This window comes from Trachemys scripta, chromosome 3, assembly GCF_013100865.1.
Source record: "Trachemys scripta elegans isolate TJP31775 chromosome 3, CAS_Tse_1.0, whole genome shotgun sequence".
Classification (NCBI taxonomy): Eukaryota; Metazoa; Chordata; order Testudines; family Emydidae; genus Trachemys; species Trachemys scripta.
Window position 1 is genome coordinate 40,067,110 of NC_048300.1, and position 18,868 is coordinate 40,085,977.

The 18,868-nt window shown below is 40.8% G+C and overlaps 1 protein-coding gene across 1 annotated transcript; it reads left to right on the forward strand.

The window, feature by feature from the left end:
- The first annotated feature begins 615 nt into the window (after positions 1 to 615).
- Positions 616 to 18,033, forward strand: PRPH2 (peripherin 2). The gene is made up of 3 exons (XM_034766966.1): positions 616 to 1,196; positions 5,241 to 5,487; positions 17,806 to 18,033. Exons 1-3 carry the CDS (start codon positions 616 to 618, stop codon positions 18,031 to 18,033), a joined length of 1,056 nt encoding a protein of 351 aa, XP_034622857.1.
- Positions 18,034 to 18,868: the final 835 nt, after the last annotated feature.

Genomic DNA, 18,868 nt, shown 5'->3' on the forward strand with positions numbered 1-18,868 from the left:
CCATTTAGGGTGAACAGAGAAGGCTATGTACTAGGATGGTGTTTCTAGCTGTAGGTACAAGTAACTCAGACTGTCATATACAAAATACTTTTCTTTGTTAATACAGCTTTTTCTTTTGGATCTATATTCATCTGGTAACAAGCATCTCTTTATATTTCTGGGCTTTGACATTCTAGTACAATGTAACCTATCATATGAAGGCACAAATCCACTAAATAATAAAATGAGGGATTATTTCCACTGCTCATCTGTTAGCAGAGATTTTTCTAAATTGGATCAACCTGATTAAAGGTATTAGAATGACGTCTTGTAGATCCAGATCAACTCGTTTGAAATTTTGAGACTGTTTTTCTTTTGGCTGGAAGTGACCACCAGAAATAGGTGTCGGTGCTATTTGCAAATTATCTCTATTAATGTGCAATTGTTAAGTTGAAACTTTTGTTATTTGCTTGCTTGGGTCCTAGGTTAGGGAGCTCAAGATGGAAGGACCGAAAAATGGCTCACTTAAAAATATGCTACGCAGAGTCTTTTTAAAGGCCTGAATAGTTCTAAATTTGCTCACAGTCAAGAAAAGGAGTAATACCGTGGAATCTTTCAATATCCAGTATTACAAAGATGGCATTACTAAAAGTCAAATTCAACCAGAAGAAAAGGGTAAAACTAGCTCAGGGACTATGGCTCATGAACTGGTTTTCAGTGTTTGCAGGAATCATTGTTTTTAGCATGGGATTGTTCCTCAAAATTGAGCTCCGGAAGCGAAGTGAAGTGATGGACAATTCTGAAAGCCATTTTGTGCCCAATTCTTTGATATTGATGGGTATATTATCTTGCGCCTTCAATGCTCTTGCTGGCAAAATTTGCTATGATTCTCTAGATCCAACTAAATTTGCGAAGTGGAAGCCTTTGCTGAAACCTTACCTGGTGTTATGTTTCTTTTTTAACTTCTTCATTTTTTTCATTGCTCTGATTTGCTTTCTCATGAGGGGTTCTCTGGAGACAACATTAGCATATGGGCTAAAGAATGGCATGAAGTTCTACAGGGATACTGATACCCCAGGAAGATGCTTTATGAAGAAGACAATTGACATGCTCCAAATTGAGTTCAGATGCTGTGGAAACAACGGTTTCAGAGACTGGTTTGAGATTCAGTGGATCAGCAACAGATACCTGGATTTTGGCTCCAAAGAAGTGAAAGAGTAAGTTGTTTAATGTGGTTTATTTTACATTCTAGCATTATTTAATCCATCTCACATTTAAAAGATCTACATTGAAACAGAGATGGAAGTACAGAGTTGCTATACTACTTTTGGTTAGGATGGGTTTTCTCTCCATTTATACTTTAAATCAGGAGACCAGTATTCCAAGGTCTCAAACAGATGACTATCTCCTGACAAGTTCACCCCACATTATCTGGAACATAAAAACGTAATACTCTGAGATATTATCCTCTTCTTATACAGTCTTAAATATTAAAAGGACCATATAAAAAACATCTTAAGTTTTATTTGCCATTCAACAGGCTTTCCTTTTGTATATTTAGGCTTGGAAGAACTCACTTTTTATTTTTTTATCAATTGTTTATTTTTAAGCATTTTTATTGATTTTAAATTTTCACAGTTGCACAAAATAGTGGGTTTAATCATTTTTAAAAAGTTAAATTTTCACAGTTGCAGGAAATTATGCGGGGGTGCCAGACAATAATTATTTAATAACAGATGTTGATTCAAAAAGTTAAAGCTTTATAACCATTGGAACACAAATGGTCAACATCCCATGTCAAAATATACAAAATAAATATCCTTAAATCAAACTCTAACATGGTCTCAGGCAGCATTTCTTACTTTTCCTCTTTGTACATTTTGATTATTATAAATGGAAATATTTTTTCATCAGTGGATGGGTGTATAGTGAAATCAATGTTTACTGACATTTTATTCCAAGCCTATGTATATTTCAGCTCTTCCACGTCATAAACCCAGGTGCATAGAGCATTTCCCTGCCTTCTCCAAAAATCGGGTACCTGAATAACAAAGTATTAAACTCTGTCTTGAAGAGAATTTCCATTGAATAATACTGACTTACTGTTAAAAAGGACCCTGTCTTGCAGAACTGTTGGAATTGTTAGACTCTGGCATTGTATCACTACTTCATCTTTATGAAAGCAAACTGAAGTATATTATTTCCTTTACTATTAACTCTGTTTTTTAAAATCAAAACTACAAGGTTGTTTATCCCTTCAGCATTATAATTTTTACTTCCCTTAATGGGTTATTATATTCTCTCTACAATGTTGTGCTATTAACCTTTGTCGACTTTTGGGGTTCGGTGCTTGTCCTTTAGTAGAAGTACTTGCAACTAGTCGGCTTTGTGTGTGGGTGCTTTAATATGTGAACAAATTGCCCCCACCCTCAGATTATATGAAATTAAAGGGAAAATACAAAGAATAAATCTACTGGATTCTTTATGAAATAGGTAACTGAATACAATGATTAACATTATCTGTAATGCTTTTAAAATATAAAACTTATGAGTATCATGTTGTATCTGACAAAACAAAAGTGAGAATATCAGAGTGAAGGTACTCAGATTTTCTTGATGCACAGAAAATGAAGCCTATAAAACCTTATGACTGGAGGAGAGAATAAGATTAAATAATTCTTAGACTTTATACAGCTCTCTAAGTATTTAAACTGTTTTTGCAAACCTTAGGGAGTTTACCTTCACACCATTCCTGCAAGTAAGGTGGATAAATTGGAAATATTAATCCTTACTTATAGTTATAGAAACTGAAACAGAGAGGTTAAGTGACTTGCCAAAGGACACCTGGTGAGTCATTGGCAGAGCCACGAGTAGAATACAGTTGTCTGGGGTTCCCAGTGCTGCACTTTAATGGCTACAGCTCTGGTACAGGGGGCAAACCATCAACTAGGGTAAATTGTCAACCTCCACTGAATTTTGGTAAAAGTTACATGAGATCACTCCAAGAATCTGAAATGAGGACACAGCAATCCTTTTATTAATTTACTTCAGACTTTGGTGATACTTCAGACCAAATGAAAACTAAAATCAACCAGCCCTTAATGTTGTTTGCTGTTTTTCTTTTATAAAATAAATATGTCCTTGAGATCTCGGTGAACGTATACGACACACTGCTGTTAAGTTCATGTTGACCTCATATGGCTCCAATATTTCATAGAAAACGGAACAGATTATTGACCAGAAACACCTTCATGGCTTGGAGGTCACTGTATAGGAAGGTCTTAATCTCCAGATCAATTCAGGCACATAAATTCCACTCTTAAAAAAAAATGCAAACAAATTAACTTTTGAATTAAAAAAAGATGTCAGTGTGAACACCCAGCAACTTCTTTGCTAAGTTAAATATTTAAGAATGGTGGCCTAGGAATTTTCATTAAAATGTAATCAATTTATAATCTTTTACTGATTCACAAAGAATGCCTTAAGCCAGAAAGTCTTTTTAAAAATAATTTATGTAACTTTAAATGACTGAAGTGATTTAAAAAATATATATATATTCTCACATGCACCAAGCCAGATCCCTGAGTGATCTGTTGTTTGCTTGCTTGCTATTTTGGCTGCTTTTTAAAATCTTGAAGACACACACAACTATTATTCTGTAGCATTTTGAACTGTAACATTATAACAAATACACTTTTTATTTGTTGTTTAACCTGGGAGCACTTTGAGTTGCGGAAAATGTCCTTAGATATAAATAACTACTTGAAAGCATAATGAGATGTTCGCCCTGCTAGCATTATCTGAAGATTTGTGAGCTGTAACTTAATCCATCAACAACAGAAGGGCAAAGTACTGGGAGAAAACAGGATTATGTTGTGTTTAAAAAATAGGGTCTTGTAGACTTGCCCAACACTCAGGTGGGAAGTAAAATAATTTAAAAAAAGAATTCAGCTACCCACCAGGTTGAGTCTGTTGGCCCAATTCTGATCTTTAATTCAGAAGCGTGTATTGCAGAGGACTCAGTAAAGTCACAGGACGTGTATCTAGGGTGAAATCCAGGCCTCACTGACGTCAACGGCAAATCTCCTATTGATTTCAATGGAGCTAGGATTTCACACAGCGTCTGATTTTTCTTTTTAAACATGATTCATGGTCTACTGAAATTAATAGGATTCTGGGTGTTCGTTTCAATGGGAGTTAGAACAGAACCTAAACATGCTACATTCAGAACTGGATTCTGTTTGGTATTCAGAGACATTTAGGCTATGGTTTCAAAGCTTTGCACCTACAAACCCATTCATTTGGGCATGCTGCTACCCATTTGGCTGTCAGTTCACACACATACACACACACACACACACACACACACTTTGCAGTCACCCTCATGGAGTACAGCTATGAAAATATAGCCCTCATTGGCTGTTTTAGGTGATGGAGGAGGATATTTCAGGGTTTTAAAATTTCCCAAAAGATTTTTACACACTTCGCATGTCAAAGTCTGTTTCATGTGGGCACCAAATGTTAAGGTGTTAGATCAGCAAATAACCCCACCTTGAGTCCCAGCCCTCAAAGTATTTTTGCCCTTCTCAATTTTTGGTGGAAATGGGCACAGATATTTACAGTGATTGGGTGCTCTATAAATATCTAGCTGGACACACCGAGGCACAAATAATTAGATGAAATGGTTATTTTATTGAGTGCTGAACTCAAAAATGGAGTACAACAGGTCAATAGCTCCTGCACAGACTTCAAACACTCTTGTGCATCTCATTGCTAAAGCACACTTATTTTAAATCCTGGGTAACTTTCACTTAAGTTAATTACTATACCCTACTATTGGCCATTGTCAAAGAAAAGATGATGGATTAGTGGTCTTGTTGGGTACGACTGCCCCAGTGACTGGGGTAGATCTTTATCTATGGCCATGGATGGTAGTAATCCTTTTCGATTGCCTCTCATGAAATTTACCTCTGTCTTTAACATTGTTTAATTTCCCATATTACTGGAGCTGGAATATTGCTATTTCAACAAACAAGAGGCCTAGGTCTATGGAGAGGAAAAATAGGTTCAGGCTTTTCATGGTAAGTGTACATGAGTGTATATATGGAGGATGTAGGCAGCATCTTTAGAAAGTGCATGATCATAAAACTCTGGGGAAATTATCTTGCCTTTGAGAATTTTAATACATGAGAAAGGGGGAACCACTCAGCTGAATATTATCTATGTATTTACACTTTCTTCTGCCCTTTGCCTGTTCATAGTCGAATTAAAAGCAATGTGGATGGAAGGTACTTGGTTGACGGAGTCCCCTTCAGTTGCTGCAACCCCAGTTCCCCAAGACCCTGCATCCAGTACCAAGTCACTAACAACTCGGCTCACTACAGCTACGACTACCAAACAGAGGAGCTCAACCTGTGGAACCGCGGCTGCAGGGAGGCACTTCTGCTCTACTACAGCAGCATGATGAGTTCCATGGGTGGTGTTGTCCTCTTTGTCTGGCTTTTTGAGGTAACATGCTGACATGGCAGTTTCTCCATCTATGTCTGTTTGATTAGAACAGTGATTGTAGAAACAGTGTTGTTATCCATTGAAAAATGTACTTCCCATTTAAAATAGCTATTTAAAATAAATAATCCACCAATCTATAGCTAGCAAAACTAAAATAATAGCTAATGCTTGTTTTGTGGCCTACAATATTTTGTGCTGTGCATCAGAATTAGCCAGCCATCAGAGGAACAGGTTAATTTATACCACTCACCCCTCTTCCCAGAGTTGTACTGAGATATCATGGAAGATGCTAGCGCACAAATAGTCAGAAAGAAAAAGGTACCAGATTTCTTTTTTGTTTCAATACAAAATACAGTTTGAGGAGAAAATAATGAGAGAGAGAGAGAGAGAGAGAGAGAGTCACACACAACTGAGAGTCAAAAATATTAAACCCATAAGTCAAAAATGGCAAGTGTATTTTGGAGCAGAAACTGAAAGTAACGTTCAGTGAAGAGATCAAGCCATCCCCAACATTTGGATCTGGAGCCAGATTCAGAGTCCAAACACCACAAGGTTCAGTGGTGTTCAGGTCCAGGATTTTTGTTTAGGCCTCCTGACTGATTCTATCAAACTACTTGGGTATAAAGGATAGGTTAGTTGAAGTGGCTAAATATAGAACAGGAATTAATTTCCATTCTGCTTTTAAAAATCATAACGTGTATTGATTAGGTGTCTAAAAACAGCACATTGCAATTATTACTGGACACCATTCCCAGTAGTGGAGTTTTGTTTTTAAGCTACATTCTGTAGTGTGAATTTGCATTTGGGTGAATGCCAGCTAATTGGCTACGGTATGGAAATAGCTGGAATTAGTATGAGGGAGTGGGTATGGAGTCTGCCAGGATAGCAGGAGGGAGCCAGGTCAGCAGGGAAGGGTGCAGTTCAGGTTGGGAAATATGAGGAAGCGTACTTTGCAGTATACCTAAAATGGCTGCTGCCAGCAAGGAGCAGCCATTTTAAATATTTCATTCCGATGCAGAGTTACTTTAAGTTTAAATAAATACAAATCAAAGACTTATTACAGCCCTAATGTAAAGTGGTGGTGTGCCGTCTGCACATATTTTATTTCCTCTCTAAAAGACTAAATTTGCTGGGTTTTGGAAAATACAGTTGAAACCTTCAATTTCCTTCATACCTCTAAAAATTAGTTGCATAACCAAAGGAAAAGCAGAACATGAAGTGTTTTTTGTTTTTTTTTTTAAACTAACAATCACCACCCATGGCTGATATTGACGCTCCTTGTAAAAACATATAATTTGGGGGGAAATCAACCAGCACCTTTATGGAAAATCAAAACCAAGAGACATTTCCAAACGGGGGTGGAAATACATTTCTTATTTATACTGATGTATATGAAAAAAGTCAGGGAATTACAGGATGGAGGAGCAGACCATATGGTAATGCTAATTAAATATAAATTAAATCATGAATCAGGCCCCCAAAAATATTGAAATTGACTGAAATCATTATTTGCTTTTTAGTTTCCAGGTCTTCAGGGTGCAGCCAAGTCACATTTTCAAGCTTTTCTATGTAGCAATAAGGGGTGGAATGTTTTTTCTTTCATTTTTTATATGAAAGGTGTGATTTTCATACAATCAGAGGATGCCAGGAACTGGGGCTCCTGAAAAACACCAAACAGCGTGAGACTCACAATACAACCGAGGGCAATGGCAATACTGGGCTCTATTTATAGTTTTAAGATGGGACACCTCCTATGTGGCTGGCCTGGTGTTGTAGTGTCAGAGCTGGGGATCCAGATTTGGGTCTTGAGCTCCCTCTGCTACCAAGAACAGGATGCTCTGGAAGAACTAAGTCCCTGTCTAACCAGATGAAGAATCACATTTATGATCATCCCCCTGCTTAGCAAAGGGAAGGCTATCGTTACATGGCGTCCTTAAAAGAAGAGTTCAATCTAGGAAACAAGCAGTCACCAATTTATACAATAATATGCCAGTTCTTTCTTTAAATTCATGTCAGTATTAAATAAGGAGAAGACTATTCTGTACTGAGTAATAGTACTAAAGGGACATTGACCCCTTAGCTTAGGTGAGAATTCAGCCTACCTACAAACTGAAATCAAGAGAGGGAATTATCCTTCAAATTCTAAGTAAGAATAGTCATGCTAGAGCAGACCAATGGTCCATCTAGCCCAGTATCCTGACAGTAGCCCATGCCAGATGCTTCAGAGGAAATGAAAAGAACAGGGCAATTTTGGGTGAGCCATCCTCTGTCATCCATTCTCAGCATCTGGCAGTCAGAGGATTCAGCATGGGGTAGCATCCCTGACCAACTTGGCTAATAACCATTGATGGACCTATCAGGGCCGGCTCCAAGTTTTTTGCTGCCCTAAGCAAAAAAATTTTCCCATGCCCCCCCCGGCCCCGCCCCAACTCCGCTCCTTCCCCGCCCCATTCCAACCCCTTCCCCAAATCCCCAGGCATGTAGCATTTCCCCCCCTACCTTGCCTGGGAGGGAGGGGGGAGAAGTGGAGCGGCGGCATACTCGGGGGAGATGGCAGAGATGAGCTGGGAGGGAGTGGTTCCTCTGCCTCTCCTGGCCCTCCCTGCGCCCCCCACCGCCGCAGCTCACCTCTGCTCAGGGCCGGCTCCCAGCTTTTTGCACCCCAAGCAAAAAAAAAAAAAAAAAAAATTGAGCCGGAGTACCGCCCCTTGGAAAGTGCCGTCCCAAGCACATGCTTGGAGCGCTGGTGCCTAGAGCTGGCCCTGGGACCTATCCTCCATGAATGTATCTAATTCTTTCTGAACCTTTGCAACATCCGACACCAATGAGTTCCACAGGTTGACTGGGTGTTGCGTGAAGTACTTTTTTCCATTTGTTTTTTTAAATGCGCAGCCTATTAACTTCATTGGGTGCCCCTAGTTCTTGTATTATGCAAAGGGGTAAATAACATTTTCCTACTCACTTTCTCCACACCACTCATGATTTTATAGACCTCTATCAGATCCCCAGCCCTTAGGTGTCTCTATTCTAAACTGAACAGTACCAATCTCTTTATTTTCCCCTCTTATGGAAGCTGTTCTATACCCCTAATCATTTTCATTGCCCTTCTCTGCACCTTTTCCAATTCTACTATATCTTTTTTGAGATGGGGCAACCAGAACTGCAAATAGGATTCAAGATGCGAGCATACCATGGATTTATATAGTGGAACTAGGATAGTTTTTGTCATATCTATCCCTTTTCTAAGGGTTCCTAATATTGTAAAGCTATTGTGACTGCTACTGCACATTGAGCAGATGGTTTCAGAGAATTAACCACAGTGACGCCAAGATCCTTTTTTTTTTTTTTTTTTTTTTTAATTTAGACCCCTCATTTTGTATGTATAGTTGGGATTATGTTTTCCAATATGCATTACTTTGCACTTAACATTGAATTTCATTTGCCATTTTGTCACCCAGTCACCCAGTTTAATAAGTTCCCTTTGGAACTCTTCAGAGTCAGCTTTGTACTTAACTATCATGAATAAGTTTCTATCATCAGCAAACCTTGCCATCTCACTGTTCACCCCCTTTTCCAGATCATTTACGAATGTCACACAGTATAGATGCCTGGGGGACTCTGATATTTACCTCTCTTCACTGGGGAAGATGGACCATTTATTCCTATCCTTTATTTCCTCTCTTTTAACCAATTTCTGATCCATGAGAGGATCTTCCCTCTTATCCTGTGACTGTTTAGTTTGCTTAAGAGCTGTTGGGAAGGGACCTTGTTGAAGGCTTGGAAAATGCAAGTACACTATATCAACTGGATCACCACTGTCCACATGTTTGTTGACACCCTCAAAGAATTCTAATAGATTGGTGAGACATGACTTCCCTTTACAAAAGCCATTTCTTTCCTTTCATTTTGATCTACGCCAAGGTGGCTGAGAAGCCAAATAAAAACTCCACCATAGCTTCCCTATTTTGCTTTGTACCTGGAAACAGTGAGAGTTCAAACTAGCTGCACTGCAACGGCACCTAACTAGTAAGCACCATGCCAGGTTTTCAGAGCTGTGTGCATTCCCTCCGATTGTATCAGTGATACTGGTACTCGGAGAGAGGAATAAAGAGCAAAGCAGCATTGACTCCATTTGTCTTTAGAACCATTAGCAAGTACTGTAAATACCATTTGATTTCAAGCTTCTATGGGAAACATTAGAAGCTAAGAGTGAATAAATTGTTAAGTACTAAAGCTCCTTTGTTTATAAAAACATGTGACATGCCATAACCTCCGGGAACATTTAGACTCTCTACATAACTGACAATCTTGAATGTAACAAAAAAAGTTCAAACCACCTTCTGGCTAATCTGCTTCAGGATAAATCCCAGGTAAACCGATGGGCTTTACCTCCGTGGAAGCAAAATTAAAAGCAGCCTCTAAAAGGTCAACTAATGCAAACTCTGGTGACCTTTCCTACCTGTTTTAACCAGTACACAAAGCAATTTCCAGACCTAAGGACTGTCCAGGGAATGCAAACTAAAGATTACCAGCAGAGATGGCTCAACTGATATCTAAGACTCTGAGGGTACATCTACACTACAGCGGGGAGTCGATTTAAGATACGCAAATTCAGCTACGTATTACAGCCGACTTACCCCGTTGTGAGGACGGCGGCAAAATCGACTTCTGCCGCTTTTTGTCTGCAGCGCAGGGAGTCCCCCTGCACCCTGGCTCCGGCTGTGCCGCAGGTTTTTTTTGTTTTTTTCTTCGCTTGGGGCGGCCAAAAAGCCAGAGCCGGCCCTGCCATCATGAGAGCCACGTGACACTTCCCCTGCCCACCAGCATGATACCTATCTCATTTGAAGTGATAGTCAGCTGAGTATGCCTTCTCGCTCAGTCAACCGCTGTGAGAAAGAAGAGACTCCGCACAGTTGGAATTAAAGAAGATTTAAAGCTGAATGTTGTCATTATACTGATGGCATTGCAGCCAAGACCATCCCCACCTCCTCACCGAGCAATCTCACATATATGATGACCAGATGAAAGAGTCAGTGATTAAACAACTCAGAACTTTAAAAAAGGAAACAAGAAAACCAGTCAAGGGATGGCTTTAGGCATAAGATCGTGCAGCAAGTTAACAATGCTTTGCTATCCATGACATCAAAGGTGCTAATTAAACTAATATTTATCACAAATGTTTGCTGATCTCCTCTTGGCAATGGACAATCAATGAAACCAATGAAGCTTTCAGACCACAACAATCACTACTTCTCTGATGGACTGTAATAAGCCAAGGATCTACAGCTGAAATGTATACCAGTGAGGCACCAAAAAGGGTATTTTTGAAGTTGAGACTCTACTCCAGTTACATTGATTTTGCTGATAACATGAACATTTTATTGGCATGGAGATATGAAGGTTGGTTTCTTGTAACTGGAGTACGTTGAGAGGGCTCTGCATAATCACATTTATGGGCACTGTGTCACCTTGTGGTAGAACCTTACTCGTGCTGACACTGCTAGAAGGGTCTCGCATCTCCTTCCCCTCCCCTCTGCATCACCAACATTCTGAGGCTACATAGGGTGTGGAGCGCACTTGCCACTTTCCACCACAAAGCCAGAGACACCAAACAACAAAGACTCTGACAGAGAGAGGAAGGGTGAGAGAAGTGTGAATATGCAGAGCAATCTTGATGAACTCCAGTTACAAATAAGTAATTTTAATTTCTTCCAGTGGCTCTGCATAGTTCCACTTATGGGACAGACTGATAAACAGTACTTGAACTTAACCTGGAGGTGGGACAGATCCTAATTCAATAGATTGAAGCATTGCCTTGCCAAACCCAGCATCCACCCTAGAGGCCAAGTCCAAAGCATAGTGTTTAGTGAAAGTGTGCACCAAAGTCCCGCCTGCAGCTCCTCAAATTTCAGCAACTGGCACCTGCCTAAGAGAAGTGAAGGAAGTAGCTACAGCTCTAGTGGAATGCAGTGGAATCCAAGTAGATACAGGAACTTTTGCTAGTAACAGTCAGTAACACATGATCTGTGAAGGAACTGTATAACCCATGTGGTGTTTAGCATAAGACAAAATCTAGACGATTTACAAAAACTTGTAGTTCTATCCTAGGGCCCTTCTGGCATCCAAGATGTGTAGGACAGATTCCTCCTATTGGAATGCAATTTAAGAAAAAAATGACAAATTAATTGTCTGATGTTGAAATCAGACACCAGCTCAGGAAAGCATCTAGAATCAGGTCTGAGAACTACCTGGGCCTTAGGAAAAGAAGTGAAAGGTGGATCAACCATTAGAACATTCAGTTCACTCCCTCTCAGGTGATGTGGAGAGACCAAATGAGAGCACCCTGTATTGAAAATGGCACTCAACCAGCACAAATCAAAGGTATTTGCTTTGATTGTGATAATTGTGATGAATCGATATATGAAAATATGCATCCTTTAAATCAAGAGTTGAAAACCAATCCATGACTGCAGGGCCGACTCTAGGTTTTTTGCCGCCCCAAACAAAAATGCCCTTGAAAATGTGCCGCCCCAAGCACGTGCTTGGTTTGCTGGTGCCTAGAGCTGGCCCTGCATGACTGACAGCAAAGGTACTATGGAACCAAAGCTTCTGAATGTACTTATTCAAGTCCCTTGAGTCTAGAGAGATTTTGTCTGACACATTTCTCTGCACCAGAAAGTAACAGCAGTAAAAGCCCTGACCCCTCCAGCATTTGGGAACCTCCTCAACTGTTCCTATCCATAGGAACTTTTCTACTTCTGCAAGAAGAATAGTCCCATGAGAGGGGTCCCTTAAGAGGGAAGGGTAGGGTGAATTGGGGAGAGGCAGTTTTTCAAACTGTATGGCTACACTCTCTAGTACCCATAAATCCTATGTAACTTGCCTTGATGCATTGATAATGTAGGCTAGTCTGTCTCCAGAGAAAGGGGTTGTTTGGTCCTGATGTGCTGCTTCTTGACTCCTGATCATCTTATCAAAAATGTTGCTTGTTGTTCCCCCACAAAGACACTAATGAGGAAGCACGTGGTTTAGATTTAAACAATGGCTTCAAAGGCCTTTTTCTATGTTGATTCTGGAAGGCAGAAGGCTGCTGGTATTGTTGACATCTCTGATTGGATGAAAAGTAAGATGAAGATTGGGGAGTACTGTCTCTAGTACCAGAAAGGAGTAGAAGGCCTCCTCCTAACAGAGGGAATCTACCTAGAAACTGGGCCGTCTAATCTCATGTCCTTTAGTATTTCCAGCATGTGTTTTGTCTTTTCATCACTGAAAAGATCCTCCCTTTTCAAAGGAGAGTTCCTCCGGCTTATGCTTAGTATCTAGAGTTAGGGAGGATGAAAAAAGCCAAGCATGCCTCCTCATGGTCACAGCAGGCACCAATGCCCTGGCAACAGAGTCTGAAGCATCAAAAAAGGCCCCCAGGGAATGCTTGGCTACATTTTGGCCCTACATTAAAATGACATTTGCCAACCTTCTTCTGTTGTCAGATAATTCTTGTAAAAACAATGTTATCTTCTGCCATCGATGGAATTGGTAGCAAGCCATGACCACCTGAGAATTCACTGTCGTAATACCAAAGGACAATGAAAAGACCCCCTTTCACCCCAACCGATCAATCTTTTCTCTTCCTTGCCAGCTGGGGTGGAGCATGGTTGTCCAGATTTTTCCTGTTTCTGGCAGCAGCCACCACCAGTGAATTAGGGTGCATATGAAAGCAGGAAAACCCTTCAGAGAATATGATACAACTTGTGAGCATTCTTAGAAACATTTTGACAAGGAGCAGGCATGGTGCACACAGATTTAGCCAGCTGTAGCAAACCATCCAAAATTGGTAGGGATATTCTGTATTTAAGTAGCACCAAGGATATCAAATACCAGGTGAGAAGTTTCTTCCACGTTCATTCTTCCCCTGTTTTCCTCCTGGTAAGGATCCTGCTCTGGATCAGAGATAAAATGCATTGGGGATAACAATGGATCCAGAGGTATGTATGGAGATCCAACTTTGTGGGGACAGGCAAATGACACCTTCTGGCCTCTTCTTCGTAACAGGAGATGAGGAAGACGACTTTAGAACCGGGGAAACATGCCTCCTTTTAGAATCGTTGCATTTCACACTTGGATCTGAGGCATGAACCAGAGCCAAAGGGTGAACGTGGGCTGCCACAGTGGCAGAGCTTTACAGAACCGAGCCTGAGGCCAGAACAGCCCAGGAACTGGAGCAGGAATAGTCAGCAGGTCTGAAGATTTGGACGACATTGGATCTGACATGATACACAAATCCATCTCCTTTGCTACCGAAGCTGGATGTGGAACCATGACTGCTTTGTCAGAACTGGAAGGCTCTGATAACTCTGATTCAGGGGAGCTGGCACTGCCAGCAGTGGCTGCTTTGTCCCTATGTCTCCTTTTCTTTGGAACCATAACAGCCAGAACCGAAGGTGCTGACAGCCCTGGTTCTGACACCATTCAAATCACTCATCCTGGATCCTGAAATGGAAGTAGGAACTGACCCTGGTCTCACGGCCACAGGGATTCTGTCACGATCGAATAGTTGTGAGGCATGGCTCTGGTGAAAGTGGTCGAACCATCTCTCAACCTCCGTTCCAGAGCTGGGGCAATCAAACCAATCACGTGGCCCTTGATTCAGACATGTTAGCCTCAGGGGCATGACTGGGGGAGTTGCAGGAATCAAATCTGGCCCAAACAGGGGTTGCAGCTACTTGGAATCCTTCAGTCACTTGGGGCCACTGGACGCCCCAGGAGCTGAGACTGGCCTCTTAGACCCTGGATCTGAGGACTGATCAGATCCAGAGGATCTAGAATCAAGAGCTTTCTTGAGGAGGAGGAGCTGCAAACAAATCCTCCTACCCATGCAGGCTCTGGGAGTAAAGGTCCGACAAACCGAACATCCAGAAGGTGAGTATCCTTCTCCCAGGCACTTGAGGCACTGCCTGTGGTCATCCGATGCCAGGAAGACACTGGGCAGGAAAGGCAATGCTTGAATCCTGGCTTTTTCTGTTTCTTCGACTCAACCATTACCCAGAACTGGGAAGAGACACTACACTAACAAAGCTATCACTAACTAGCTAGAAGAGAAAGGCTCCAGCTCTCAAGAGACTGGAAAGGATCACATCTGTTCAGGCACACAGTTGGAAGAAACTGAGGTGGTAAGGGTGCTCCGCTCCCTATACAGTATCTCCCTTAGAGCACTAGTGACGCTGAAGAGAGGAGGGGGGAGTGCAAGAGTGTTCTAGCTGATGTTGTTAAAAGAAGGCTCTACCACAAGGCACCTCATGGTGACACAGAGCCCATAAGTGGGAATATGCAGAGACACTTGAACTAACCATTCTGTTCAGCACCTTGATATAATATTAATGGGTGCTATACAAAAGCTCCTGTATGGTAGATAATTTACCAGATAGTTCAGTTTAACAAGAGATGGACCATTGATCTGTGCTATCATACAGGACGTACAAGTTCACTTCTCAACTATTAACCTCCGGCTCCCGAGACAGTCGAGGCTGGAACTGTGGTGGAAAAGGTGGGCTCAGCCACTGGAGGAGATGTGAATTGCATGGCTCTTTCGCAAGTCACTCTCAGTCCGGATCAGAGAAGTGTTTGGGGGCTCAGAATTTTATTACTAGAGTTTTAAAACCACAAAGTCAGACCTTGTTAGAAAAGGGAGTCTTAAATTGGGGGATGTAATAGGGAACCTTGTCTGAACTTTGTTTCGGGTACACTAGATGAGACCCTGCTGCCAAAACCATATCAAAACAATTCAGAGCAGTTGAGGAGAATGATGTGCACTATAAAACGGTGGGAACGCTTATGAGCGAGCCATAAAAGACCATCTGCTCATAAGCAATGGAGTAGCACAGTGAAAATCACTTGCTGTACAGTTATATGAAGACCACATTTTGGGTCCACTCTTGTAAACCTTTACTCACAGCAGTAAATCATTGATGGCAATGGCACTAATTTCATGAGTAAGGGTGGCAGGATCCAAAATTGGAAGGATTGACCTCAAGATTGACAGAAATCAGTTAATGTCTAAGAGTTATTTGAGTAAATTAACGTTCACTTTGATCTTGGTATAAAATGGTGTCAGTTGCTAAAGTTTTTATTTTGTGAATTCATGAGAAGATACTCAGTGCTTTCCAGGAGCAGGTTCTGGAAGCATTTGTAGCGGGCAATGACGCGCAACTTTTTTGTTGTACAGTCCTATTCTAAAGTGGAGATGAAAGGCACTCTATAGTACATAGCCAACTTTCTTTCCAGCTGCCCTTGGGGATGGAGATGCGTGAAGTAGCTGGGGAAGTCTGTTTGTGTTAGATTTTTCCCCCCTTTCTGTTCTTGAGTAAGAGGAGACAAAATTGCCTGCAGCGTTTATAGGGTGGAATTGAAGGGTAACTAAAAGTAGTCTTATTTAACTAGGGATCTGGATCTGAACTTTGCAACTGATCCTAAAGGGCTGAACCAAATCACAGATCTTCATCACTCCCATCACGTAAATTTGGATTGAAGTGTTGCAACTTGCCCCTATCTCTAGTTAAAGTGTCTCTTAATGTATACTAATATTTACACATCAATGACTCCTTTCATCATAAAATCTCAAAGTACTTTACCAATATCCATTAAGTTACAACTGTGCTGTAGACAGAGAGCAATCCCTTCAATGAAATATGGCCATTAGGATTTAATGTGTTAACAGCCTACAGTAACACAACATAACTGTTTAGGATAAGAAGTGATGAAGAAGAATACTGTACAGGGTTGAAATGGCAGGGGAATTTCGGAAGACAATGCAGTTACTGCGGTTGGAATTTCGGCAGGATAATGGGGCTAACACTCTACTCTTATCAAACAATACCATGAGATTTTTTTAATAAGTGGACTAGACCTTGTTTCTGAATTAACCCTATAGTGCTCTCTTCCTCTTTTTAGCCCACCCGCTCTTCTATTATGCCACATAAAATTGGCTCTTCTAAAGGCAGTGCTTCCTTCCTCTTAGTAGTGTCTCTCAGACAGCTCAGTCTTCCCCATCAATACAGCACAGCGGGAAGCTGAGCAGTTCAGAACAGCATGAGGAGACCGAAGAACTCAACAACAAAAGGTTCCCATAAGCCATCGTATTATCTGAAGTCCGAGTTGAGGTCTAATGGGTTCCTCCGTGGGTGTCAGTGGTGTTAACCCACCCTAATACTATAGAAAATAGATGATGCAGGCTTCTGGAACTGGTAAATACTTTACCCAATTTTTTTTTTTTTTTCAGATTTAAATAGTGACAAATACACTGGTGTTGCTTCTTGTGTTGCCTTTATCTTTTTAAATATAAAAAGAAAATAGAACTACAAATGAAGTAACTGATGGTCCACATACTAAATGCAGTAGGGTCCTGGACCTCATGACTATTTTTTTGTTCAGGACGATCTCCTTGATCATATATTAATGTATTTGCCAAAGATATTAAGGTCAGTGTGAAAATGAGTATTTATGTTTAGTTAAAATAGACTGAAGGTATTAAAGCTGATGTTGCTCATAAAAGTTTTATTAAGGTCTAGTGCAGAGACAGAGGACTTGCCATTCAATTGCCTTTGGAGAGGCTATACTCCACAGATCAGCAGTCTGATGAGATGGAGAGTCACTTTTATAACAAGCTGAGTTCTGACACACACAAAACCACCATTGGGCAGCAGCCTGACATGTTGTAATACCCGCTTCATGACTTTGTGGGTATTCCCTTAGCAAGATTCCATGTCACCACCCCATCCGTGAGCCAATATCAGAAACCATGGATCAGAGGACATCATCTTGTGGTTATTTTGTGGTTCCTCCCTCATTCCAGGCAATACAATTTCTCCTTTCTACTGCCTCATTCCCTCACCTTGCTCCTTGGGGTCTTTACTCTTCCTCCCACTCCTTGCTACACCATCCTGCCTCCCGCTTCTGACCCTTTGGGGTGAGGGAATCTCTCCACTTTCTTCTTCCTCCTAGCTACTCAAAAGAAGGGAGAGTTCAGGCAACTCATTTAATCTTGGGAGAGTCTCATACCACTGCTCTGGGTTACACAGCCTTTTCGAGCCTGTCAGAGAGCATTCCTGTGCTTGGCACTGCACTGGCATCAGCTGAGATGCAGGTAGAGAAAATGGAGTGCTGTTGAGTTCTGCAGAGCCTCATATGCCACCAGCAGGGCTCAAGAGTCAACTCACAGGTTGAATATTATTTCTGTGGTGCTAAAGGGTGAAGCTATTCAGCTGTGCATGGGTGTAGAAGGGGTTTACTGCATTTCATTGCCCTTTTCCAATGCATCTCACGCAGGTGTCTGTGATGGTTGGTTTGCGTCTTTTGCAAACCGCTCTGGAAAGCATCGCAAATCCTGAGGATCCTGAATGTGAAAGCGAGGGGTGGCTCCTGGAGCAGAGCCTGACAGACACTTTCAAATCTGCATTAGAAAGTTTGAAAAAGATTGGTAAGTTCAATCAGGTGGATGCAGGGGCTGAAGGCGAAGAAGGTGGAAAGACTCCAGCCATCACAACAGTCAGTTGAGCTTCTCGTCTGAGGTGGACTTTATCAAAGAAAAATGAAAAAAACTGAGAATGTGAATACGTACTTTAGAAAAATGTATAAACCATCACAAGTATACATTTCTACATACTTTTTTATATGTGGGGTATGCTATATAGTGCACTTTGGGATAATATATTTACCTATGTTCATAGTGAGTGTAATGGTCTCCATAACTTCTATGGGAAATGACCGGAATTAGGGCTTTAAGGCTCCATGCTCACTTGTTTGGGACAGTTGTGTCTACACCTATCTGGATGAGAGTTAGGCTTAAAAAATATATATTTTTTTTTCTTTTAAATTGGCTGGCATCACTTTGTGATCCTTTCCTTTTTTTGGAGGGGGTGGGGGATAATGTAAAAAGAGAATTTGAAAAATTTATTGTTTTTTACTCAAGTTTACACATTTATTTGAGCAACATAACTTAATGTTTAAAGTTAAAAGGCAAACAGGTTGGTATTTTGTGGAGTAAAATCTTAAAAAATAAACCTGAAGGAAAGTTTTTCAGAAATGTATATAACTTTTAGATTACCTGGTATTATCACAAATCTCTCATACAATATGATGTTTGTTAACATGCTAAGAGATGGTATTTTCTTTCATGTTCACCGCAAGATGAACGGAATAAAAGACAAAATTGTACTGAGAATTTATGCACTGTGTAAAAATGGTAATTAAATAGAACAGTGCAACTAACGTGACAATAACTAAGATAAGGCTTATGCTTAATGTTTCTCAGATATTTTCAGCCATATATCCTGAAGGAGTATGGTAGATATTATATTGAATTTTATATTTAAAGTAATTTAAACTATAT

Bases quoted from the DNA above. Each gene is read 5' to 3' on its own strand.
- PRPH2 (XM_034766966.1), top strand. From the start codon at position 616: ATGGCATTACTAAAAGTCAAATTCAACCAGAAGAAAAGGGTAAAACTA. The intron at 1,197-5,240 runs GTAAGTTGTTTA...GCCTGTTCATAG, and splicing joins GGCTCCAAAGAAGTGAAAGA to TCGAATTAAAAGCAATGTGG. The intron at 5,488-17,805 runs GTAACATGCTGA...CATCTCACGCAG, and splicing joins TCTTTGTCTGGCTTTTTGAG to GTGTCTGTGATGGTTGGTTT.